The sequence below is a fragment of the Elephas maximus genome, chromosome 3, assembly GCF_024166365.1.
Source record: "Elephas maximus indicus isolate mEleMax1 chromosome 3, mEleMax1 primary haplotype, whole genome shotgun sequence".
Classification (NCBI taxonomy): Eukaryota; Metazoa; Chordata; class Mammalia; order Proboscidea; family Elephantidae; genus Elephas; species Elephas maximus.
Window position 1 is genome coordinate 9,161,156 of NC_064821.1, and position 26,596 is coordinate 9,187,751.

The 26,596-nt window shown below is 50.9% G+C and overlaps 1 protein-coding gene across 12 annotated transcripts in view; it reads right to left on the bottom strand.

Annotated features, from left to right (window-relative positions):
* RANBP3 (RAN binding protein 3) overlaps positions 1–26,596 on the bottom strand; it is a 67,881-nt gene that overhangs the window by 14,209 nt on the left and 27,076 nt on the right. For 6 of the 12 annotated variants that reach the window (XM_049876531.1, XM_049876537.1, XM_049876529.1 and 3 more), the window contains 7 exons: positions 24,587–24,790; positions 17,034–17,070; positions 16,866–16,952; positions 14,820–14,891; positions 5,314–5,379; positions 4,354–4,446; positions 2,968–3,095 (listed from right to left, as the gene is read on the bottom strand). In XM_049876531.1, the coding sequence (XP_049732488.1) occupies positions 2,968–3,095; positions 4,354–4,446; positions 5,314–5,379; positions 14,820–14,891; positions 16,866–16,952; positions 17,034–17,070; positions 24,587–24,790 (687 nt within the window). The remainder of the gene's footprint in view (positions 1–2,967; positions 3,096–4,353; positions 4,447–5,313; positions 5,380–14,819; positions 14,892–16,865; positions 16,953–17,033; positions 17,071–24,586; positions 24,791–26,596) is intronic. The other 6 variants (XM_049876539.1, XM_049876538.1, XM_049876533.1 and 3 more) reach the window with 3 other exon arrangements.

The following is a 26,596-nucleotide window of genomic DNA, read 5'->3' on the forward strand; positions in this document are numbered from 1 at the left end:
CTCAAGGTCATACTTTGGCTCTCGGGGACCGAATCGCGCATGTGAAATTGCTCAAGTGGTATATGTTTTGTTTGGTATATTTTCATACGCACACACCAAAAAAACCAAACCCGCTGCCATCAAGTCAATTCTCACTCACAGTGATCCCATATGACAGACTAGAACTGCCCCACAGGGTTTCCAAGGAGTGCCTGGTGGACCTGAACTGTCGATCTTTTGGTCAGCAGCTGTAGCTCTTAACCACTACCCACCAGAGTTATACACACACATACATAATGATAATAAAAACGGAAGCAAACTCAAGGGTGTATGTGTGTTTACAAATGCCCAGAAAGATAAATCATGACAGAGAGAGAGAATCAAACTATCCTCTAAGCTTATTTGGGGGCCCTCTCTGAACCTAAGGTGGGGGAGCCTTCCAGGGTTTACTTCATAGATTTCTGTGGCATTTCAATGCTTGTAACATGCAGGCGCTACTTTTGTAACTAAACGTCTTCACTGAGCTCTGGACGCTGAATTGCTAGTAATTCCTGTATGCTTTTCTTAAACACCTCCCCCCCCTCCCAAAAAAAGTATAAGAAATCGATGGCACTGGGGTTGGGTTTTTCTTATACAATAAAAACAAAAAAATGCTCTCACGCTGACACTCTGGGGATGTGTGTGGTGGAAAAAATGTGAGGCAGGGTGTCCCCACAGAAATGCTCCAGAGGAATCTGGGATCTGAGAAAACGAGAAGGCTGTGTTGGCTCCGCCTCCACTCAGCTTTTGTAGCTGGCAGGGAGACAGGTTAACGTATCAGCCCAGATCAACGCCTCGGGTATAAATTACTCTCACATCCTTTTGTCAAAGAGCTTACGTTTCTCTACTGCGTGCCCTATAAATTCCGCCACCGTCAACTTTGCACTGTAGCCTGTGCCTGAACAAGAGTAAACGTGGCTTTTTAAAAATAAACATGCTACGCCTGGTGACCTGGCAGTCCTCAGAGCACAGTGGTCCCCAGTCCCCAGGGCAGTCGGATCCACACTGCTCTCACTGCCTACAGGTGGGGGAGCATGGTTTTCAGAGCCACGCGGCCTACGCTTTGGGTTGCGTGCTGCCCGCTCCCTGTGGACCCTGCTGAGTGCTGAGTCTACAAGGCCACTTGAGGGTCCACAGGAGGGGTGGCCCGGGTGGGTGAGGAGGCCGGGGTGGGTAGGGCTGTGCACAGCCACATGTGTCCATCCGTGTAGCACGTCTGTGGGTGTGAGGGGCCTTTTAAAAGGCTCCAGTTAAACTCCTAAGAATATCCCGAGGCCCGTGGTCACAGCCCTGCACGTGGTTTCCCCAGGGCAACGCTGGGTATGAGCCAGCTCTGCTGGAGTGACCTGAGCCCTGGCCACATATCACACAATCCTTGAGCCCATCAAGTGGAGGCGGCTCACACTGGGTTCCCAGTGGGCAACGGAGCATGTTCGTAGGGTGCACTTTGCTAAGACGGGGCAGGCAGTCAAGAAGGGTAGGGGTCCTGCCTGGGCTCTGGCCCCAGGATAAGGAGGGCACGTGTGGTGAGCTCCGGAGGGCCTAAGTAGAGCAGCGTGGGGGTATGGCAGAGGCGAGGCATGTCATGAGGCCCCCACTCCAAGCAGGCAGCTCCTGCCCACAGAAGCACTAACAGCCGACAGAGGGTGTGGCTGTGCATGGTCCAGCCAGGTCACCCAGGGAGCGCAACTGTGGGGCCAGGTGCATGATCTAATTAAGCACAAGCACCGAGAGCTGGGGATGGAGAGAAGGGAGGAAGGCACTGGAGACCACGCCGCTTGGTGATCAGTCTGAGCTAGCACAGGTGGAGCACGGCCTGAAGGAGGGGAGACGAGATGCATGGTCCCTGAGCTCGACAGTCTGCGGGGCACGACTGTATACACTGCTAGGGCAGGCCAGAACCCAGGTGGGACAGAGCATGAGCTCCCCAGCGAGGTGGGGGCCACCGGCAGCTGATGCCAACCGTGCATGGCCTGTGCGCTCACAGTCGGGGACACAGAGAGGCCACTGCTGGGTCTCCCTCAGATTGAAGATACACGGTTGACTGACTGCCCTCAAGACCCGGTGACCAGTGTCTGAGGGGCCGCATGCTGTGGAAGGGCTCCTAGTTCCAATCCAACAAGCTGTGCTCTGAAGGGGGTAGTTGGGGGTGTTTTAAATGTAACTGCAAACGACCATGCCATCTTTCAAGCCTGAACAGCTGGGCAGGGGGAGTTGTAGGAGCCCGTGCATGCAGTGGCTTGTCCTCTGAAGTGGGAGAAGCAGAACAGAAATAACTCCACCATGGAGAAGTGGGTGGAGCGGAACAACTGCTACAGAGCCAGCGGGGCTTTGTACGTGGAAGTCTCGATGTGTTACTGCAACCCCGCCTTCCGTCCAGCCTCCCACCTCCCAAGCAGGCTCCTCATTAAACGCTCTGTCTTACAGCTGCCACAAGGCACTACCGGGAACACGTGCCTCTGGCCTCTACAACCCGGGGTCCCAAGGGACTTTTTGTTTTTTTTTAATAGACTATTTCTGAGCTGATTCCCCAGGCCAACTTTTTCAACTGAAACAGGCATGTGTATACACATCCTCAAGGGGTTGTTAAGAGTGTGGGAACAGAGGGGAGACGTTTCTTCATGTAAAATGTCACCAGGCACTCATCAAGGAAAGCCGGTAACTTCCCAGAGCTCGACAGTCAATGTGCTTGCCAGCAGGAAAAGTACCCAGGGACAGATGGAAACAAGAGCCACACCTGGGCGATGAGAGGCCAAGATGGCCCTGGCATTCCAGTAATTTGTACGTCGGTTACAGTTACTGAGCCAACTGAGCCAACTGGGAAAGCCCTAACACAGGCCAACGCGCAAACTGCCAGAGCAGGTTACAGTCTCTCAGCTCACAAAACCCTGACAGGTGTCACCCTTGAGTCCAAATGACGGTGCTCTCCCTGCCCCAGGACAGACAGACCTCAAAGGCTCGTGCCTCGTCAGTGGATTCCGACGGACTCCTCCGCGCAGGGTTGTCGGGCAATATGGATGTCACAGGCCCTGTGCAGTCTGTCGGGATGCTGACCCCATTGGTGCCGCTGCTTGGAACTGCAGGGAAGGAGACAGTGGGGAGCTGTGAGGGCTTAGGAAGGACCCGGCCCCCCCAGAATACACGCAATGTGCTGAAGTGATGGCTCCCTTCCAGCGCTCCCTCAAATCATCCAGGCCAGTAGTGTGTCGTTTCTCCTTTTTAAGAGAAGGACCTGGCTTCACTATTGTTGGGTGCCGTTAATTCCAACTCACAGCAACCCCAGGGAACAGAATAGAGGTGCTGCACAGGGTTTTCTAGGCTGTAATCGTTATGGGAGGAAGTCACTACATCTTTCTCCTGCAGGGTCGCTGGGTGGTTTGAACTGCCAAGCTTTCAGTTAGCAGCCGAGTGCTTAACTGCTTGTGCCATCAAGGCTCCTTGGCATCACTATCAAAAGTTACAAATTCTTCAATGAAAAAAAAGGATCGCAGAATACCTTATTGCTTATTCCAAAAAGAACTGTGAACTTGCAGCTTGTTTAAAAGTAATACTGTTAATTAAGAAAAAAGAGGGGAAAAAAGAAAAACTAGTTTTACTAGTAAGAGTCTACGCACATTGTTCTTCTGAACACCTGAGATTAGACAATACCCCAAACTTTAAACCTGGCTTTGACTATTTAGCATTAAATTAAAAGCACTTTCCCATGTGGTTAAAATCTCTTTAGAAATTGTTTAATTGGCATCTATGTTTGGCTGTGTATTTTTTCAACAACAAGAAAAAAATAAAATTATTTAAAAAAAAAAAAAAAAAACTCTTCAGAAACATGAACACTGGCTGTGGAGCTGCTTCCAACAGGGAACTCTCAAATGATAGCGAAGGGCCCGGAGGGAGAGAGGCTGCGCGTGAGTGTTAAGGAAATGCGGAAGAACTGAAAACCACTGTTGGTGTGGACACAGTGGGAATGGCACTTAGCTGATGCGTCCTAAGCTTGGCAAATAAGAGGAAAACAACACTTCAGGGTATTTTTCCCTTCAAGTCTCTCAGATGACTGATAAAGCACCAGAGCGTGGCTTGTGCCTGCAAACCTGTGGGTACAGCAAGGGTTCACAGGAAGGTACCAGCCCCGATGAAGATGGTCTAGGAACAGAGCATGTTTTGCAGCCATGACTCACGAGGCCTGAGCGTCACTGGGGCACGGCTCGCCAGGGAGAGAGCGGGCCATGGCTTATAGGACTACCTCCCTGAGCTCTCTTTACTTCTGAGGGCACTCAGCAGATACTGCTAAAGTCACGGATGCTGAGTCTTTGGGAAGGGTCACCGGGCACTGCTCCTTACCAGCCTGTGATGACACCTTGGGCTGCGGGGCCTGCAGCACTGCTGGGCGGAGCACACTGCGCTGCTGCTCCTTGGGCTTCTGGCTTGGCAGACCTGGGGGCAGAAGGCAGGTTTTCAGGGCCTCAGCCCCATGGGTGGCACCCACAGAAACACAACATCCTCTGTTCTCAGCTGGGGGAGGAAAATTCAACTCCCAGCAGCCTACTTTAGGCCCCTCCCATGCTGGACTTTGCAGGGAGGTGATTTTTTTTTTGTTTTTACTTTAAATCGAACATCTTTTCTTCAGAGCCAGCCACACAGATGCAGGGTCCTGTGACTGCTGTATCAGACAGAACCCACATGTGACTGACCATGTCTGTGAATGAATCCAGGTCAGGGAGAGCCGGGGCTGATGGTTCTCTTAGTGCTGGGCTCAGAGAGCAGCAAAGCCACAGGCACCCCTAGAGATTTAGGGCTTGACCTATGGTCCCATAAAGGCACCCTTTGTACCTGCTTTTCAAAGTGTAACATTGAAAAAATCTCTCCACCAAACACCAGTCAGGGCCTGACCACACAAAGCCCTCCCTCAGAGTCTGGCACTGAGGCCCCGTGTACCAGCAGCATGCCACTGGGGTGTAGCTGCTCTGCCAGGGAGGCCAGCACAGAGGCGTGTTGGGGACAGAATGCTCTGGGGAAACCGTATGAGCCAGCCGAGCCCTCACTGGGCACAGGCCCACACGGGCCCATCCCATGCCGAGCCTGGCCTCCTCCCCTTCTCCTGCACGTCCCCGACTGCTGGTCGAGGGAGTCAGCCTGACAGACTCTCTCTGCTCCTGCGTTGGGCAACAGTGACAACATGGAAGGCAGGTGGAGGACAACGGGCCTTTGGGGCTGCCAGCTGTGCAGAGACGTTGCGCAGAGGGCCTGGGAAAGTATGAGAAGCTATCCCCCCTCCCTCTTCTCCCCTGAGGCACAACCTACCTGCACTGGGCGCCTGGCCATGGATGAGCGTTGGCGGCTTCAACCGGAACCCACTGCTCTTCTCCTCTGAAAGCACAAGACGAAGCATGAGGAGTGGGCTGCCTGGGGTGGGGCGGCTCAGCCAGGGGTGAGAAAGGGCAGGAAAGAACTGGTGCAAACGTCTGCAAAGTCCAACACGCTCGCAACAGCTCTGTCCAATCACCAGCTGCAGGGGACCTGGAGAGGAGGCAAGGGCTGCGGGAGGGAGTGTGCGCTCTGGGGGACACCTGTCAACGGCAAAGGGAGGGTGAGGCGTACGCGGGGTAGAATGAGGAGCCCGGCCCACTGACAAGCTGACAGGCTGCCTGCGGCCCTGTGTTGGCCTGCCTAGGCTAAGAGGCTGGGAAAGAGTCAGAGCAGGAAACGCGGGGTGGCAGGATGAGGGCTGCTGACCTGTTGCCCTCTCCTGGAGCACGCAGCAGTCAGAGGACGAGTCTGTGAGCAGGAAGAGGGTCTGCTCAAGAGCAGACGTCTGGGGAATGAGGTGAGGAGGACAACTCTCTTTCCGGATGTGCCTGAGACCTTTGCTGCACCCCGTGATGAGAGCCCTGGAGATCCAGAAGGAGCTGCGAGAGGCAGGGCAGAGGCTCCTGTCCAGAAGCAGGGCCCTCTGTGCTGTCTGCCTGCAGGAGGCCGAGGCTCTCCTGGACAAATAACGTGCAGCTCAAGGGCAGAAAACACAGGCCCCGGGCTTCTGGGATGGCTCAGAAACTTGCTTTCAGCTCAGCTACCTGTCCACATGGACCCCTTCATCTGTGTGTCCGGCCATCTCAGGATGGGAGATGAGCGTCTGATCTGCCCATGGCAGGAGGGATCATCACAAAAAGCCTTGTGACTCAGCCAGCGCTATTCCCAGTGAGTAGGCACAGGGCAATGGTGTCACAGGCTGAGAAAGGTGGGTTCTGGATGTGGGACAGGGACATGGGATGGGGGCACAGGCAACCTTGCTTTTGAGCTAAGATCCAGCCCATCAGGAGTAGCCTTGTCAGATTTCAGGGGACAAGATCAATATACAAAAATCAAGTGTACTTCTTCTATACGCTAGCAACAAACAATCCGAAAATGAAATTAAGAAAACATTCTGTTTACGACTGCATCAAAAAAAAAAAAAAACTTGGGAATAAATTTAACAAAACAAGTACAGATCTTATACTCTGAAAACTACAACACTGTTGAAATTAAAACTTAAATAAATGGAAAGATTTAAGAACTCAGAGTCGTCAAAACAATCTTGCCAACGAGCAAAGGTGGAGAATTCATAAAACTTACTACAAAAGCTACAGTTATCAAGACGGTGGTGGTTCTGGCAGAAAGACAAACATACATCTCAATGGAGCAGAACTGTTAAGGAGCTGTCAATTCCGAGTCACGGCAACCCCATGTGACAGAGTAGAGCTACCTCATAGGGTTTTCTAGGCTGTAAGCTTTACGGGAAACAGATCGCCTGGTCTTTCTCCCACAGAGCCACTGAGTGGGTTTGAACTGCCAACCTTTTGGTTAGCAGCTGAGTGCTTAACTGTTGCACCACCAGGGCTAACACCGTGGTCATCTGATTTTCAGCAGGAGTGCCAAGACCATTCGATAGGGAAAGCATAGTCTCTTCAACAAATGTGTTGGGGGAGACTGGACCTCTATAAGCAAAAGAACAAAGCTGAACCCCTACCTCACACCATATACAAAACTAAAAGGGATCCAAGATCTAAATGCAAGTGCTAAAACTATAAAACTCTTAGAAGAAAACACAGGAGTAAATTTTGGGGACTTTAGACTAGACAATGGTTGATTAGATATGACACTAAAAGTGCCAATGCCAAAAGAAAAGAGAGATAAATTGAACTTCATTAAAATTAAAAATGTTTCTGCTTCACAGGATACCGTCAGGAAAGAAAAGCCACAGAATAGGAAAAAAAGATTTGCAAATCACATGTTTTACAAAGGACTTGTACCTAGAGCATATAAAGAATGCTTACGATTTACTACAAAAAGACAAAAAACCCAATTTAAAAATGAGCAAAAGACTTGAATAGACATTTCTCCAAAGAAGACACACAAAATGTCAACAAGCCAATGGAGAGGTGTTGGACATCATTAGTCATTAGGGGTCAACGCCCACGCAAGCAGCAGTTAAGAAGTCAAATGACGCATTGCGTTGCGCAAATCCACGGCAAAAAATCTCTTTCAAGTGTTAAAAAGCAAAAATGTCTCTTTAAAGACTAAGGTGCACCTGACCCAAGCCACTGTGTTTCCAATCACCTCCTATGCACGCGAAAGCTGGACAATGACTAAGGAACACCAATGAAGAATTGATGCTTTTGAACTATGATGCTGGAGAAGAATACTGAACATACCATGGACTGCCAGAAGAATGAACAAATCTGTCTTGGAAGAGGTACGGCCAGAATGTTAATTAGAAGCAAGGATGGCGAGACTTCATCTCTCGTACTTTGGACATGTTATTAAGGAGGGACCAGTCCGTGGAGAAGGACATTATGCTTGGTAAAGGACAGGGTCAGCGAAAAAGAGGAAGACCCTCCACAAGATGGACTGACAAAGTGGCTGCAACAATGGGCTCAAACATAATTAACTGTGAGGCTGTTGTACACAGGGTCGCTATGAGTTGGAAGCAACTCCACGGCACCTAACAACAAGTCGTTAGAGAAATGCAAAGTCATTAGGGAAACGTAAATCAAAACCACAAGGAGACAGCACTTCACACCCACCAGGATGGCTATAATCAAAAAGACAATATCGAGTGTGTTGGTGAGGATATGGAGAGACAGGAACCCTCAGAATACTGAAGGGAGTGCAAAATGGTGTAGCCGCTTTGGAAAACAGCCTAGCAATTCCTTAAAAGGTTGAATATAGAGAGCTACCATGCCAAAACCAAACCCGCTGCCATCAAGTCGATTCTGACTTAGCGTGGCCCCACAGGACAGAGTAGAACTGCTCCATAGGGTCTCCAAGGAGTGGTTGGTGGATTCGAACTGCTGACCTTTTGGTTAGCAGCCAAGCTCTTAACCACTGCACCACCAGGGCTCCAGAGGTACCATTAATACCTAGCAATTCCACTCCTAGTATACACCCAAGAGATCTGAAAACATGTCCACACAAAAACTTGTACATGAATGTTCAGAGTAGAATTATTCATTATAGTCAAAAAATAAGAACACCGAAATGTCTATCAATTGACGAATGGATAAACCAACTGAGATATATCCACACGAAGGACTACTACTCGGTTTGGCCGTAAAAAGAATGAAGTTCTGATACATGCTATGACACGAATCAACCTTGAAAACATTCTGCTGCGTGAAAAAAACCAGACCCAAAGGCCACAAACTGTATGATTCCACTTATGTGAAATATCCAGAACGGGCGGGCAAGTCTGCAGAGACAGAAGGAAGGGAGTGGTTGCCAGGGGCTGGGAAGAGGGGACTGGAGAGTGCCTGCTAAGGGAGACGGCTCTTTTTTTTGGCATGATGAAACTGTTCTCAAATTGAATGTGATGGCTGTACAACACTGTGGCTATACTAAAAACTAGTGAATTGTACACTAAAAAACAAAAAAGCCACCTTGTGAGACTGAGCTTTCAGGTATGAAAAAATCATATCAGAGTTCAGAATGCAATAGGAAGGTACTCTTTCTGTTGTCTACATGCCAAACTGCTCTCCTCGGGCAAAAATGGGATTACAAAAACTCTCATTAGTAGTTAGTCTGAGGAGTGGAACCTGAGGGGCTTCTCGGAGCCGCCCTGGTGGAGCTGGTGGCCCTCCCAGCATAGAGTGGTGACAGCCCCCAAGTTTAGGAGAATCTGATACCACAGGTGGGAGGGAAGAAATGGTGCTGTAGCAGGCCTGGAGAGAAGGTCTTTTTAGAAGGGAAATACAGGCAGTCCCCACGTTACAAATGTCCAACTAACATACAACCTGTAGTTATGAACCAACCTCCGTAAAGCCTATTATATTAAAAATTCGAGGTCTTTACAAAGGTTTGTAATAACAAACAGGCACTACTTTAGGACAAGCATCAAAACATTACTATTACTGTATTGTTATGTTAAAGATGTTCTAGTGTACATGGAAGTGTTGAATGTTTTTTTATGCATAGAAAGGTACACTACATGCTAAGACAAACTACCTGACTGACGTTAGATATGAACCATACCTAACGGTTCCAACTTACGTACAAATTCAACTTACAGACAGACTTGGGAACGAAACTCGTTCATAATCTGGGGACTGCCTATAATGAATTGCATTTCCAAAGCACAAGGAGTCCCGGCGGCACAACAGTTAGCCGCCTGGCTGCTAAGCAAAAGCTTGAGGTTTGAGCCCACCCAGCAGCTCCGTGGGAGACTTGGCAGTCTGCTTCTGTAAAGGTTACAGCCAAGAAAACCTATGGGGCAGTTCTACTCTGTCACACATGGGGTCACCAGGAGTCAGAATCGACTTGACTGCACCTAACATTTCCAAAGCATGGGATTATTCAGAAGATAATTGGCAATTTCGATAGTTATTTTTCATTGTGGTGAAGTTTACAGTTTAGAGAATTTTTAAAAAGCCCTCAGATTTGCCTTCAAAGCGCTTACACTGTGTGGCTACAGATTTACCTTCACCACTCTGCTTGGTGTGGAGCCAATGCTAACACCGGTGTGACCGCTGGGGTATAGCTTGGGCTGACCAGCAGGGGCAGTGGGCCAGAAAAATGTTAGCACCCATCACCTGCCAGCACTGGGCCCAGTGCCTGGCCCGCTCAGCAGATACGCAGAAAATCCATGTGGAATGCTGAAATGAGTGGACAAACAAGGCATCCCACACTTCTAATGGCAACCCGGGACAGGCGGGGTCCAGGGCGGCAGGCTGGTGTGCAGACGTGGCTGGGAACTTGGGAGGCCCTTTCCCAGGATGATGTGGGCCCCCCGACGAGAACAAGGGCTGTCTCTTCTCACTGCTTCCATAAACTTGCTTTTCCTGAAACCCAGTCACAGCGCAATGAAGAGTTGTGGCCTCATGGCCTGACCCCAACTGCAGGCATCAGGGTCAGGAAAGAGCCTGGCTACTGCACAGGTGTTGGGGGCACACTCACACCCCCCCATGACTTCCCTGGAGGGAGAAGCTGCTCTGTCTCTGGCAGCCTCTGTCCTGCTGGGAATCAGGTGGGAAGCAAGCAGGCTGAAAATGGATCCGAACTGAACCTGGCCTGTACCAGATGCTGAAAGTGGTCCAAGAGAAGGTGGCCTGAAGGTGGCTGGGGCCCAAGCAAAGATGCCGTTGGTAGAAGGCGGGAAGGGAGCTTGCTTGGTGGGCTGGGAGCTTGGCCACGTGCAGGAGGATGGAGCAATACGCAGACACACAGAAAATAAAGGGAGCCTGGTTCTTACTGGGAGAAAAGAGGGAAGTGTGCAAGTGGGAAGGCTAATCGGAACCCTGTTGGTGCTGGACTGGAAGTATCCATGTGAACCTATGCTTATGTGTATACATACACAGACGACAGATAGAAAGGTAGATATAGATACAGAAATACATGGAGATGTCACTGTGTGTGTGTGCTTGTGTGCAGATCTGGATATGTTCCTGGTTGTGTGTGTGCTGAGAGGGCCTGGGAGGTAGGTAGGGGTGTACGGGTGTACGTGTGCGTGCGTGCGTGCGTGCGTGCGTGCTTGTGTGTACGTTCAAAGTTCTGTTGGCTGAGAGGGCCTGGGAGTAGTGATGCCTAGTAGCAACGAGCGCACCCAGCACCCAGATCTTGGTTTGAATATACCACTTACCATTAATAAGGACCAGGGATCCTTTAGGAAATGGCTGATTGCAGGGTGAGGCAGGGAAAGATCATGACGTGCCTGGAACATCTTGTTGGGATAGAAGGTAAAGAAGAGCTAAAAGCAACGCTGGGCACATGCCTACGGACACAGGAACCAGCCTGACGGGTCCCCTGTGGGCGAGTCTGGAGCAAGCTGAGCATTCTGATAAATACTAATAACAACAGAGCACAGCCCACTGACTAAACTGTTGTCGCTGAGTTGATTCTGACTCCTGGTGACCCCGTGTGGGACACAGTAAAACCGCCCCACTGGGTTTCCTAGGCTGTAATCTTTACGGCCCCACACATCTGTCAGTTGGTTGTACTGTGGTGGCTTGCGTGTTGCTGTGATGCTGGAAGCTATGCCACCAGTATTTCAAATACCAGCAGGGTTGCCCATGGTGGACAGATTTCAGCAGAGCTTCCAGACTAAGACAGGCTAAGAATCAGGGCCTGGCGATCCACTTCTGAAAAAACTAGCCTGTGAAAACTTCATGAAGAGCAGTGGAACCCTGTCTAATATCGTGCTGGAAGATGAGCCCCTCAGGTTAGAAGGTACTCAAAATACGACTGGCGAAGAGCTGCCTCGTCAAAGTAGAGTCAACCTTAATGACATAGATGGAGTCAAGCTTTCACGACCTTCATTTGCTGATGTGGCATGACTCAAACGAGAAGAAACAACTGCAAACATCCATTAATAGTTGGAACGTGTATGAATCTAGGAAAATACGAAGTCATCAAAAATGAAATGGAATGCGTAAACATCAATATCCTAGGCATTAGTGAGCTGAAATGGACTGGTAGTGGCCATTCTGAATGCCAGGAATGACAACTTGAAGGGGAATGGCATCGCGTTCACTGTCAAAAAGAACGTTTCAAGGTCTATCCTGAAGTACAACGCTGTCAGTGATTGGATAATATCTATACGCCTACAAGGAAGACCAGTTAATACGACTATTATTCAAATTTACATACCAACCAATAATACCAAAGAGGAGGAAATTGAAGGCTTTTACCAACCTCTGCAGTCTGAAACTGATCAAACATACAATCAGGATGCATTGGTAATTACTGGTGATTGGAATGTAAAGTTGGAAACAAAGAAGGAACAGCAGTTGGTAAAAAAGGCTTTGGTGACAGAAATGGTGCTGGAGGTTTGATGACAGAATTTTGCAAGACCAACGACTTCTTCACGGCAAATACCTTTTTTCAACAACATAAATGGCGACTATACACGTGGATCTCGCCAGACGGAATACACGGGAATCAAATCGACTACATCTGTGGAAAAAGATGATGAAAAAAAGCTCAATACCATCAGGCACGACAAGGCCAGGGGCCGACTGTGGGACAGATCATCATCAATCGCTCATATGCAAGTTCAAGCTGAAACTGAAGACAATTAGAATAAGTCCACAACAGCCAAAATATGACCTTGAATTTAGAGACCATCTCAAGAATAGATTTGACTCGTTAAACACTTATGACCAAAGACCAGACAAGCTGTGGAAGGACATCATATGCGAAGAAAGCAAGAGGTCATTAAAAACCATGAAAAAAAGGAAAAAATAATGAAGGGGAAAAATTGAACAGAAGATTTCAAAGGGCAGCTTGAGAAGACAAAGTAAAAAGTATTATAATGAAACATGCAGACACCTAGAGTTAGAAAACCAAAAGGGAAGAATGTGTTCAGCATTTCTCCAGCTGAAAGGAACCGTAGAGAAAATTCAAGACTCGAGTTGCAATACTGAATGATTCTATGGGGAAAATATTAAATGACACAGTAAGCATCAAAGAAGATGGAAGGAATACAGAGTCACTGTACCAAAAAGAACTGGTCGACATTGCACCATTTCAGGAGGCAGTGTATGACCAAGAACCAATGGAAGAGGTCCAAGCTGCACTGAAGTCGTTGGCAAAAACAAGGCTCCAGGAACTGACGGAATACCAACATGCAGACTGACGCCTCCGTCTTACAGACCCCACTCCTATCACACTCCGGGTATCTGAGACTTCAAACAAGGCCGTGTCAGGCCCTGACACAGGTCCGAGCTGCCCCCTCTCCTCAGTACCCTCCTGCTCTCGCTATGCTGGAGGACGGACATTTGAGGGTGCTGTGAGGGGCAGTAGGCGTTACAGACCTCAGGGGTGTCCATGACACCAGTAATAGAGCTCAATGGTGCGAAGGGATGAAGATGCCTGGCTTCAGTGGCCAACAACCTGGACCAGACCCAGAGGTGGTAAAGCTCAACTTGCTGCAAGCTGCGCTGGTCAGGAGGCGGGGATGGCAAACACTGCCCTCCCCACCCTACTCCATGCTCAGAGCACTACTTGCCAGGCGAGCGCCCTGGGCACAACCAACATGATGACTCACAAGAATCTTTAAAAACCAAGCTCCTCTTTAGGACGGGCGAGGAGGGCAGCTCAAAACAGTTGGCTTTTAGAGCCAAGTGGGATTACATTGTTTGAAACGGTGCCATCAGATCAATCCTCAAAGCCATAAAGCTGGCCTCGTCCCTCAACATCACTGCCCTGCCAGAGGCCGGCTTCTCTCGCCAGGCATTTGAAGTCAGCAATGAATTTATATAAGGTGGGCTGGGTTACAGAATGCTGGTTGTTAAGCGCCTCATTAAATCTTTTATGAGGACTTTCAGCCACAGGGGAGACTTTCAGGAAATCTTGGGAGCTGTTCTCTAGCAAAAGACCAAAAAAGGCAGACTCCATATCCTTCAGAAGGGACCACGCTGTTTTCCTTATAGTTTTAAAGCTGTGACTAGGTGTATTTCTCTGGACACATCTCCAAACCCACTGCTGTGGAGTCTATTCTCACTCCCAGTGACCCTAAAGGAATAGAGTAAAAGTGTCCTGTAGGGTTTCCAAAGCTGCAATCTTACGGAAGCAGACTGCCACAGAGTGGCTGGCGAGTTCAAACCACCAACCTTTCAGTTGGCAGCTGAACGCTTTAACCACTGCACCAGCAGGGCTCCTTTGAACAGATCTAAGCGATTTTAATTAATGTGAGAATTTAATACACAGAAAAGGGGTCTGGAAAATGACATGAACTTAGCGGCAGTTAATTTTGGGGTCTAACTGCTTGAGTACTAGTCAACAGGTCGATGGTTGGAGCCCACCCAGAGGTAGCTCAGCAGTCAGGCCTGGCAATCTGCTTCCGAAAGGTCACAGCCTTGAAAACCCTATGGAGCAGTTCTACTCTGCACATGTGGGGTCGCCATGAGTTGGACTCGACTCGATGGCAGCTAACAACTACCACCACCTTTGGGGTAGCAGAATGAGCGGAAAGGGGTAGGGGGTTCTTTTTATTCTATGCATTTCTGATTTCCTTTTTAATAATATGAACACACTATGTAAGATTTTGAGAAAATGTGTAACATACTGCTGTACGTTTGTTTTTTAAATGAACCTGAAACTCCTTATAACCAGGTACTACTCACAGAAATAGAAACTGAAGGGCTTTTTAAAGCCTTGTCCCCCACTGGGTCCCAAACCTCCAAGCTGAAGAAGGTTTGGAAGCAAACACTTAGGAAGTGAGAGACTCCCAATTTCATGTGTGCGTTCCTGGTGAGGGTCTTATTTTACAGGACGCCTGGCTTTAATTGCAGGAACACTCCTGGTTAGGGGCTGTGAGGGCAGAGGGGCTAGGGGCTCACCTGGCTCCGAGTCAGAATTGCCTGCAGATGATTCACAGAAGGTTGATGGCATGAAGACATTGTTTTTTGATACTGTTGGCAAGGTGGGGCAGGCAAGGGAGGGAACAAGAGTGAAAAAGAATATGAGTAAGAGGGCAGACACACAGACCACCTTCCCCACCATGGGGTCCATGGCCCAGCCCACCACAGGAGAGGGTCGTCTATAGACAGGCATTTAGACTCTCCCGATAGAGGCACAAAGGTGGGATCCCAGCAGCATGGCCTTTCCCTGTTTTGATGGCTAGCAGGCAGCTCCTGTCTGCTTGTGGCTGCCCGTCTTGTCCCTGTGCCTCTGGCTTCTCCTTAACCCCTGGGCCTCTGCAGGGCCAGAGGGGAGGGAAGGGACCCACTGGGTGTTCCAAGTCTCACTTGAGTCTGAGCCTCTGCTCTGTTCCTCTGGCCAGCCCTGTGTTGCTGGTGGGTGCAGCTCCCGCACCTGTTTAAGACCGGGTGGTCCAGCCCCCGTCACCTATTTAAGATTGGGCGGGGTAGTCCCCTGACCTGTTTGAGACTGGGTGGGGCAGCCGCCCCACCTGTTTAAGACCGAGTGGTCCAACCCCTCACCTGTTTAAGACCAGGTGGTGCTGTCCCCTCACCTGTTTAAAAGCCCCCCCCTTACGATACCAACTCCTCCCCAGGTGCAGGCCTGCCAACAGGCTCCCACAAATGAAGTGGAACATGGAGCAGGGAAACTCATTCTGAGAGCAGTGAGCACAGAAGGCTGCTGCGTGGCGTCAGCGCAGGGCGAGAACAGACCTTCAGATTCTCGGCGCCACTTCCTCCCATCCCCCAAGTGTTTCCCAAGTACCAATGGACTGCAGGGAGGTGGGTTTCCAGTGGGCCCAGAAAGAAAACTGCTTGGTGGTCCTTTGCTCCTCTGGCCTACAACACAAAGTTTTCTCTGTAATCCTCGCCCTACTTTTTTTCTGCTGTACCTTTTAGACAGTGAGTAGGAAGGAATAAGTTACAATAACCAGGGAGTGAAAGCTCCCTCCTTCCATGAACACCCGTTCAAGCATGCAGGAGTCCCTAAAAAAAAGCCTGTCGGTTGCAGCCTGGTCTTACTGTCCAGAAGGTTCCTCATCCAAAGTCAGCGAACAAGTGTATCCACTCAGAGGTACCTTAGGGAGTAGGCCTCTCTCTATCCTGGACCTGCCTCTCTCCACACTGACTACCAGTGCCCAGGCTGGCTGCTGTCCCCTGGGCGTGTGCTTGGACCACATCTCAACATCCAAGGCCTCACATCCTGGCCTGGCCCACTCTTCAGGGACCCACTAAGCTTACTCCTCAAGGAGCTCCACTGGGCTTGCTATTTACCACATGAGTGAGTGTATTTGTGTGCGTAAGTGTGGGTGTCTGTAAGTGTGTGTCCCCATATGAGTATCTGAGTGTGCGTGAGTCTGTGTCTGTGTGTGTGTGTCTCTGTGAGCATCTGGGCTTCTCAGTTGGACTGCCCCGCGCTGGCATGCAGCTGGCTGATAAGGAGCACATGGCACCCCCTCCACACCAGTCTATGAAGACAGGCCGCCGTGGGGAAGAAGAGGTATAGTTAATGGTGCATCAGCCTGTCACAACAGGGCTCTGTACCGTCCATCCTCCCCTCCATTCAAAACCAAAAAAACCAATCCCGATGCCACTGAGTCAATTTCAATCCATTGCAACCCTACAGGACAGAACAGAACTGCTCCAAAGGACTTCCAAGGAGCAAGTGGTGGATTTGAACTGCTGACCTTTGAAATGCTTAACCACTGTGCCACCAGGGCCCCTTCCCCTCCATCACCGAGGGACAATTGGGACTCGTCTTCCACAGTCCCCACCACTCCAGAAGTATCACTGGCTCCGGGCAGGGGTACGGGCGCTACGTTTGGGGCATGCTCTGGCCTTGTTCCTGATGGAGAGCGAGCATAAGACTGATTCTCACTGGCGCCATTGGATCGGGTGGACTGGAGACGCTGGAGCTCATAAGCATAAATGCATTTACCACCCAATAAAAGCTGCAACTTTTACCTGACTGAGAAGGTGGGAACTGGGTTAAAGATGACGTTCTTTCTCGCTTGACAGGAGGGCAGTAATTTCCATCCTCTCGGTCGGAATCTACATAAAACGACGAGAGAAGAGTCAGGTTGTTCCCACTTTTATAACCAAGATGGTCAAACGCTTGCGGGATGTCCTTACCTTCTCCCCCTTCTGGGCTGGAGCCGCCAGCTGATCTCTGAAACAAGAGCAGAGTCAGGGTGGTGAGAGCGGGCATGCTGATGAGAGGCGAACAACCATGAGTCCCTGAATGAATTCTAAAATAGGGCCCTGAGGACTGCCTCCCTGAGCCCACCCACCTGTACTATAGGCTGAATTTCACCCTGCAGCTCAAAAACGACCTCTGACGAACCTTCTGTGTCTGGCCTACGCAACCACGTGCCAAAAATGCCCTGTGAGGGCTGAGGAAGCCTTTACTACAAACAGCAGGATCAGTTTCTCTGTATCTCCACCGGTCACGACTGACTGGCATGCTACCCCCAAGCCCGAACACCGTGAACCCTTATTAGGCCCAAATTCTCTTCGCCAAGAGCTGGACGGCAGTCTGTTCCATTCGGAAGGGCAGCAGGCTTATTTAAAATGGTCACACAACACGGGACCACGGTGGCTTCCTCTCCTTGCCCAGCATGCTCGACCGTGTTGGCCCGTTTCAAGGTGGGCTGTTCGTTCCAGAGCCAGGGAGAACTTGGATGCTTTGGACCAAAGTCCACTGCAAACAGCTTTCAGAAGAGAAATCAGACAACAATTCAACAGATCGACGAGCCAACCGAACAATCACGGCTCACAGAGAAGGTGGCTGGAGGATTCCCTCGTTAACCTTGATGTTAGAATGTGAACAGCCAGCAGTTAAGGGGACCTTAACGAGTGCCCCCTCCCCGAGGACAATCAGGGACTTGTGATTCTTCAGAGCTCAGGAGGCAAAAGCGGACTCTGAGGTGTGACCTGCCCTCCTTCCAGGACATTCCATCTAGGAGTAAGCAAGAGAGCCAATTTTCTGATATCCACCAAGCACTTTGGAGGTGAACTGATTTAGCCAAACGAGGACCACCTGGCTCGTGGAGCTGGCAGGATTATTAAACGAGATGATGTGTGTGAAAGTGCTTTGCAAACTGCAGCCTGGCGGGTAAAAGCAGTAACTGCTATAAATAACAAAACCACGGATTCCGGGAGCCAGCAACTCCTAGAGCAGAGGGCGGCACCCGTTTTCTGGAAAGGACCAAGACAGTTAATCATTTTGGCTTTGTGGGCCACGTTAGGTTTCTGTCCAATATTTTCCTTTGCTTTGATTCTCTACAACCTTTAAGAACGTAAACAGCATTCTCAGATTGCAGTACAAAAACAGGCCATGCAATGACTGAGCTGGCTGACCCCTGTCCTGAAGGTGAGAGCATAGGGAAGGGAGGGTCAAGGAGGTGGCGGGTGTCCGGGGTACAGGTGGGTGGCAAGGCAGAAGACACATTCTTGTGGCACGTTGATTCTAGAGGCCAGAGCCTGGGCCACATCTGGGAACACAGAGCTGTCATCACCAGAGTCAGCTAGATCCCCGCTAGATCACCCCTTTCCTGGGGGACGGCAGCGAGTGCCCACTTCAGGGGCTGCACACCTTCATACTTGGCACAGGTGAGCACCCCAGGCCTACCTGGCTGCTGCAGTGGCAAGTCCACAGAGGCTCGGGCTCTGACTACTTTGGGGACCCAGATGGCCCAGCCCCATCGGCAGCTTTGAGAAATGATACATTTTCCTCACTCCTCTTGCCTGCACAACCCCACCCTCCGTTACCCTAGGGACTCCTGGTTCCGTGCTCGGTGGACCAACACACCCCCCTCCACATACCCTATATTCTTTGAGGGAACTGGGGGAGAGAGACTGAGAGACTGTGTTCATGCCCTGTTTCATCTCGGGGCCCCCACATGACATCTGACCATCCAGGACTCCTAAGCAACACCACTCACAAGTCACCTGCCACCTGATGTCTTCTTCCAGGCCACCTCGGCCTCATGCCCCAGGAACCTGTGGGCCTGGGGGAGCTGCTGTGACAGATGGGCTGGCTCTGCAGACAACCACCTGCTGCTGCCTTTCTTGGCAACTCCTGCCCTTGGGCCCTGCAGTGGCCCCCTGTGGCATTAGCCTTCAGACCCTGCTCACCGTTAGCCCGAGGGGCCCCACCTTTAAACAGTCACTGGCTAGCCCATCACCCCTGAAAGCAGCACCCCTCCAGCCCGTCTCGGGCCCCTTCCCTGGCTCTGTTCTCTTGATCACAGCAGGAATTGTCAGATTTGTCTGCGCACTCTCTGCCCCGCCCCCCCACCCTGCACTACAGTGAGAGCCCTGCCTTGTCTGTTTGCAGCTCACACACTCAACGCTCAGAGCACGGTCTGCACACAGGTGTCCACTCCACGCAGAGTGGAGTCGGTGTCCTCGTTATGCCTCCTTTGGGGACCATAAGAAGAGGGGTGCTTGGCCAGACAAGATTCAGACCCCCTGACCTCAGAAGACCCTCAAATCTGTACCCCAAACCTCTTCTAACAGCCACTCCAGAGACGTGGCAGGCCTCTTGATCCTAGGAAGGCTGGGGCGGCCAGGCCCTGGGAAAGATACCCCAAGAAAAATCAAGTGGTGGGCACCTTTAGGTGTTGCTGAAACCTCAGTGAGGCCTGGAACAGCCAGCTCGAAAGCGCTGAGAAGCCACCGCCGGCCACTCTCCGTGACAGGAACAGGCGGAAGGAGGCAGAGGAAGGCAGAGTGTAAGACGAAGCCACTCCTGCTGGGCTAGGCTGGCTCTTCCGGAAGTCCTCAACTGTTCCCCACATGGGAGCAGCCTGGCCTTTCTGGCGCCACCAACCCCCCTCCCCTCCACACCCACTGGGGATGGAGCCTCTCCTCTCCGGAGGTCTGGGCTTGTGCCATCTTCCCCCAGAGTAGGACAAAGTTTGGGGTGCAGGCGCTCCCCTTCAAGCCACCCCTGGCCCCACACGTGGTATGCAGCAACTCCACAGACACAGCAGCTTGGTGGTTGGGGCCTCTTCCACGGCAGGGCCACCTGAGGGCTGCCCACAGCCCCAACCAAGGGAGCGGGTCTAGGGCAATGCCTGGGACACACGCAGAATTGGCCCCGCAGCTCAGAGCTCAGGACCCGCTGCTATGGGGAATGCGGGGGTGGGGTGAGGTGGTTGTGAGTGCGCTTCTCCAAGAGCCTGAGGAAAGAAGCAGGGTCTGGAAGCCCCATTTCCTTCTCTGCTTCTGCCAATCTAGAACCCATGCCTGCAAGGATCATGACAGCTGGGAACACACTATGTACGGCAGAACTCAGGATACCACGGTGAAAACGTTCTAAGTGAATATTTAGGTAAGACGGCAGGAGAAGACGACCAGGAGAGGGCAGTGTGAAGACACAAAGCAGTGCACGAAAGATGGCAGTCCTCTGGCGTGGGGCACCCCTGTGCTCCCATGGTTTGGCTACCAGCCGGGGAGTGACTGAGCGTCCGTGACAAATCTTGGGCGCATTCACCAGCCAGCTGGGTGGAGACAGGCAGTGGTGGTGGGTTTTCTTCCCCCAGGAGCCACCAGAACCTTGGGTGAAGCGGCTCCATCCTATGAGGCATGTGAGCCCCTGTGGCCAAGTACAAAATCAGGGGTCACATCTAACTGGGATGGAACTGTGGATGTGGGAAGCTTCTGTTCTTTGCATAAAAATGGAATGATGAAAATAATGATGGTTGCCTCCATTAAGAATCTCTGTCCCACCCCTTGGGCCCCCAAAAAGCCATGGCTCTTGTGAGGCTACCTGGCACAGCCTCGAAGACAGAGGTGCCATGCTGGGAAAGGGCCCATGGTGACCACAGACACCCATGCTCCATCTGGTCCAGGCGGAGGGGCACACCTGGAGGCTATGTTCCTGAGCACAACAGATAGACAGCGGCGAGCAGGAAGGAATGCTGCTACCTTCCTGACATCCAAGGGAAAGACCAGAGAGCAAGAGGGTGTCAGATAATTTCCTTCCGGAAAACGCTGGACACCAGTTGGCCTGACTGAGGCTCAGCAGTGGATGTTTGGAACAGACCAGTGGGAGTTGGGCGTTACCGCAGGATAATGGGGGCCAGGACTCAAAACAAATGAGGGGCAGGAACCTGTTTACTTGTCCTTGTCACCTAATGGTGGCCGAGGCCACTAGCTTAGAAATTCTTACCAAAAAGGCAGACACTGAAAAACAGAGAGAGAGAGGCAGCCTCGAAAGGTCTGCCAGCTGAGAGGCAGCAAGGCCAGATCCTGCACAGGGGTCAGAAGATGGGGGGGCAGTGGGCCTCCAGTCCAGGCCAGTGCTGCCCAGTTCTGAGGAAGCACCAAGAGCTGCTTGCTTTCTCAGCTCAAGCTAAGAACTTAATCTGGATGAGGTTTGGTCTTCTTCAAGCTGTCTTCCAAGAGCCAGGAAGTCTGATATATGGAGACTTTTTCCTGGTACTGAGCCTTCGATGGCCAGAGCTCTGATGAGACTGAAAGACGATAAAGCCTTTTATAAGCAACAATGCAGCGAGCCGCTATTCATTATAAAGACATCTCGGCTTTACATTCCCGATGGGACCAGGGGATAAAGAGCAGAGGAACGTGATGGATGAGACCTGCTGGGTAACACGCAGGCGGTTTCCTGAACTCCACTATGGTACAGAGCACGCTCCAAAGCTCTGAGGCAAAGCATAGCAGTCAGAGGGAACCAAACACAAACCCTAGCCCAACAGGCAGCTGGGATCGGGTTCCATCTGATTTGATTTATGGTCTAATTGACCTACAAAAAAGTTTACTTTGCCTTCACCAAGCCCAAGCAGTAGAGACAGCCAATTAGTGAGATTCCTTAGCAACCAACCAGGCTTTTCTATGCTTGGCTACCAGCCGGGGAGTGACTGAGTCCCCATGACAAATCTCTGGGCAGCTCAGGGCTGTCACCAAGTGGTGTCATAGTGGAGCTACCTGAGACTTCTAGAGAGACTGGGTGTACCTGTAGCTACAGATGTTAAAATTAGATTGTACGCACCTATGTTATACCTCAGAAAGCAAAGCAAAAACAACAAAATGCGGCCTTCAGCACCACAGTGGTACGTGCCCCAACGCTGCTCTCCCACAGTGACCTAACAACCCATCTCAAGGTTCCCTGTAACAATTCTTAGGAGCCCTGGTGGTGCCATGGCTAAGCACTCAGCTGCTAACCAAAAGGTCTGTGTTGCAAGCCCAACCAGCAGCTCCACAGGAGAAAGACCTGGCAGTTTGTTCCTACAAATATTACAGCCCAAGAAACCCTATGAGGCAGTTCTACTCTGTCACACGGGGTCCTGTTTGAGTTGGAATCGACTTGATGGCACCTAACAACATGACCACTCTTGATCTTTCATGCGCTGTTTGTGGCCTGCTTGGATTTCCTGGGCTTAAAGCCTCTGCCCAAAGTCCACGAGGATCAAGAAGCTGAGTTCCACAGACACGGGCTACACTTGGGCTGAGCGGGCCGCAGAGAGCACAGGCTGCCCAGGGCTGAAGGCCAGGCTCCTGGGGCACTTCCTGAACAGGTCCCTTAGCAGGGCACACAGACAGTCTAACCCAGTGGGACCTGAAACACCCTGTGTGCCTCTGCAAGACTAGCTGTCCTTGCAAAATCTCTGTGCCCTGCTACTCTCATTTTAAAGCCTTAAAGCTCTTTGGGTAGAGATCCCTCTGTGAGCTGCTTTTTTGAACTAGGCCACAAGCAGAGTGCTCTAAAGGGCCCAGCCTCCAGGAGGGATCCAGAAGGTCCTGTGTTCCTACAGGGCTGGCGACAGAGAGCTGCGGGCACCGTTTCCTGTCCTTGCACAGGCCAAAGACAAAATAACTCCTAACCCCCACCTCAAGAGACACTTCCAGGCGCTGTTCTGCCCCCCAAAAAGGGATCACCTCTTAGTTCCTGCCCTGCCGGCCCTCAAGTGCTCTCCTGGGAAGGCTGCGCTCCCTCTAACGCTCTGGCATGAGTACCTTCTGGATGGCATTTTTACCAGGTTTTTTGAGTAACTTTAACTGCACTACCCAATTCTGAGCCTTGAAGGACTTGGGACTGCTTTTTTTTCTACAGACTCTGGCACGTGGTACAGACGGTTTCTTCTTTTTCCATCACACGCTGATTCCTCCGAAATGTTTAAGTATGACTTCAGTGGAATCCTAGCTGCATACCCCCTCTTCCTGAGTATCCCTAGGATTTGGTGGCTTTGGCTGACCTTTTAAAGATTTCCTTAAAAAACCCAGGGCACTTGGCCCCCAGACACCCTTTTAGTTCGGTAACAAGGTCACTCCTGAGGTTCACCCTTCAGCCAAAGATTGAACAGGCCCATGGAACAAAATAAGACTAAAGGGGCGCACCAGTCCTGGGGCAGGGACCGGAAGCAGGAAGGAACAGGAAAGCTGGTAATAGGGAACCTAGGGTTGAGAAGGGAGAGTGCTGACACGTCACGGGGGTGTTTACCAGTGTCATACAACAATGTGTATACTAAATGTTTGATGAGAAGCTAGTTTGTTCTGTAAACCTTCATCTAAAGTACGATAAAAAAAAAAAAAAAAACACCCCAGGGACTGGTGAGGGGAGACAAGGAAGAGCTAAAGGTCTGGTACAGGGTTCAGGACGGCAATACCCTGGAAGGCTTCCTGATGGTCAGTATCCCATAACCTGTTGCCGTCGAGGTGACTCCGACTCATGGCGGCCCCATGTGCAATAAAGAAGAACTGTGCTCCATGGGGTTTTCAATGGCTGTGATCTTTCGGAAGTAGATCGCCAGGCCTTTCTTCCGAAGTGCCTCTGGGTGAACTCAAACCACCAACCTTTCTGTTAGTAGCTGAGTGCTTCAGCATCTGCGCCACCCAGGGGCCTTCTCAGTATCCCATGGCAGGGTCCCACGTTTCCTTCTTAAGAGTCAGCTTCCCCTGTCCTGCCAGTTAGGGATGTCTGTCATTAGAGACCCAGAGGATGGAGATTGTAATCCTGAATGTAGGATGATGTTTACCTTTCCCAATTTATCAAACTTCAAAAACCCCAAGACATTTCTTGTTCTCCAGAGTCCACAATCTTCTCCACCTATAATCTTCAAAAGCCTTCTTAATACAAAGATAAAGGGCTCAAGGGCCTCCCTCTGGATTCAAAGGAAGTGTCTTTTCTTCTTCCTGCTTTGATTGAAGACAAGCAGTTCACTGCCTAACCACAGTCCAAACACAATCAGTCTTGCAAAGCAATCTGCGCTAGACAGCGCCTCTTCTTCTATCTACCAAAGGGAGCCTGAGCTTCTTGGGTTTCTAAGACACGGAACTCAGACGTCCAAGTTCACGGAAAGGAGAAAGAAAAAATGGAAGGGGGGGAGAAGGGGTTGGATTTATCTGGGAGGTTCTACCCCACAACCCAATTCTGTTTTTGGCCCCTCGAGTCTCTTGTGGGAACCAAGACTGGTTTCTTGCTATGGGTGTTTGCTCCCCCAGTGAGAAAAGTCTAAATGCAAATGGGGACAGAGTCTTGCCTGACTTTTCGGCAACATGAATTAAAGGAGCAAGAGGGACCCCTGTCAGAGTTTTTCTAAGTTATCATCTGCTGTACACTGTCTAGAGCGTGGAGCTGGGGGAGCCAAGGGAAAGGGAAAGGGGCTGTTCTGGCCTGGGAGCCCCTGGGCAGTAGGAGTGCTGGGTAGGTGTGGACTTACCCCTGCCAGTTCTCGCGGAAAAGGAAGAAGCTGGGCTTCAGGAGCGGGACGCGGAGGAGCGCTGGCTGGAGCACTAGCGGGGACGGGAGGTTCTAGGGCATGCTCACCCGGTGACTCGGGGTGACCCATGCCACGGTGGGGGGCCTCAGCCTCCCCCCGAGGCTCCTCTCCCGAATCCGACAAGTCTTTTTGCTCTGCAGAGGACTGGGAGCAAAAAAGACAATTTTCCTTCAATGCAAAGGCTGTGACACGGGGTGGGGGAGGGCAGGGGCAGGGGTCACAGGGCTGGAGTTGCCTGCTGAGGAACAGCGGCAGGAACTGCGGGAGGATGAGCATCACTGCTTTCCGTCAGTCCAGCTGGCCTTCCGGGGAAAATAAACACGGATTTGGGGCTGTCTGACTTTGTAAGCACTGCAGTATGCAGGAAGTCTAGGCCCTCGTTTTCAAAACTGCAAGACGGCCCTGAGTGGAGTCAATGTGCTTGTGGGCAACAAGGGAGGAAAAAACCACAGTGGTGACTGAAGTGGTGGTCGTGCCCTCACCAGAGAGCATGAGGACAGAGCTGCTGCCTCAACGGGCAAAGACACTAGAGAATTTAAACCCCTGGGGCTAAAAACATGTTTTCTCAAAAATGCTGGAAAGAGGAGCTGGCCCTCAGCCCCGGGAGGCAGGCCGGGAACACCCCGCAGCAGGTCGAGCGGGCCACCGGGGGTCCTAGGCTGCTGCCTCTTGCTAGAGTTCTCCCAGCATCTTTGCCTTTGTAAAGGAAGAAGCGGCAGCACTTCCTTGCCTCACCGACCACTGACGTGGACGTGGACTCGGGGTCGGGGGGGCGTGGGAGCTGGGTGGCAGGAGGGAGCCGGCAGGCCCACGGAGCCCAGCCAGGATTCTAGGATTCACCCGGTCTCTGGACACCTGGGGCTAGGGCTTATATAGAAAACAGCCAGAAGAAGCTGGTTCCAGAAATCTTCATCCCCAAAAGCACGATACCCCTGGCATCCTTCTAGGTGGTTCTCTGGATTCCGGAGAGGCTTCTTTGGCCTGAGAGCTCTGTGGCAAGAACTTCAAGAATCTTTTCTTGAGAAATGGCTTCTAAACATGGTGTCCTCTGGTTCCCAAACCCACTGCTTGGCATTTTCCAAAGGAATGGACCCATTTTGTTCTTACTCTGTGACCTAAATGACTACGGGGTGCCTGCTACCCTGTCTCCCCTCAGGAGTGCGCTTCTTCAGAGTGTGATTGATTGACCTGTTAGACCTGGGGCGAGTGTTACTTTGTAATGTGTGAACCTGTAAGGTGAAAGGAACTGAGTAAACTACACAAAGAAGGTTTAAAGAACTTTCAAAAATTCTCAGGAGAGCAAAAAGCAACCCAACGTTAGCTCATCCGTACACCTAGAGAGTCACCTCTCTATCTGGGGAGATCCGTGGGCAGAAAGGTCTTCCTTTGCAGGCCGCCCCCCGAGCCAGCACAGGGCAGTGCTGCCAGCTCACCCCAACACCTGCTGATCCTTCATGGCTGGAGATTTAACATCTCACGAGAGAAAATTCAACCCAGAGCTCAGTGTGCAAATGCCTATCTCTAATTACAGCCACGTGAATTTTTTTCCTCCCTTAATGTGAATGTTCAAATGTTCTCGTGACAGACCTGAAACGCAAGCCTGAATTGGAGGACCAAAAAGAAATATATAAAGATGGAAAATCCAGAGACCAAAACAAAATTCGAGTTCTTCATCTTGGGTTAAAAGTCATCGACTCTTGCCAGTGTTGAAAAATGTCACATCACCACTTTCCTCTGGAAAATCAACCAATGCTGTTGTAGCATTTTCTACTTGGGCCCTAGTCTTTCTCCTGGGTGAGAAAAGTATGCTCTAAAGAACGAACATGGAGCCTGTAGCTTTTGAGCGTCTTTGTTAAAATCAGACATCAAGAATTCATCACCCTCAGAAAGGGCCACATAAACTGGAGACTGCATCAGTCTGAAACCAGAAGAACTAGATGGTGCCCAGCT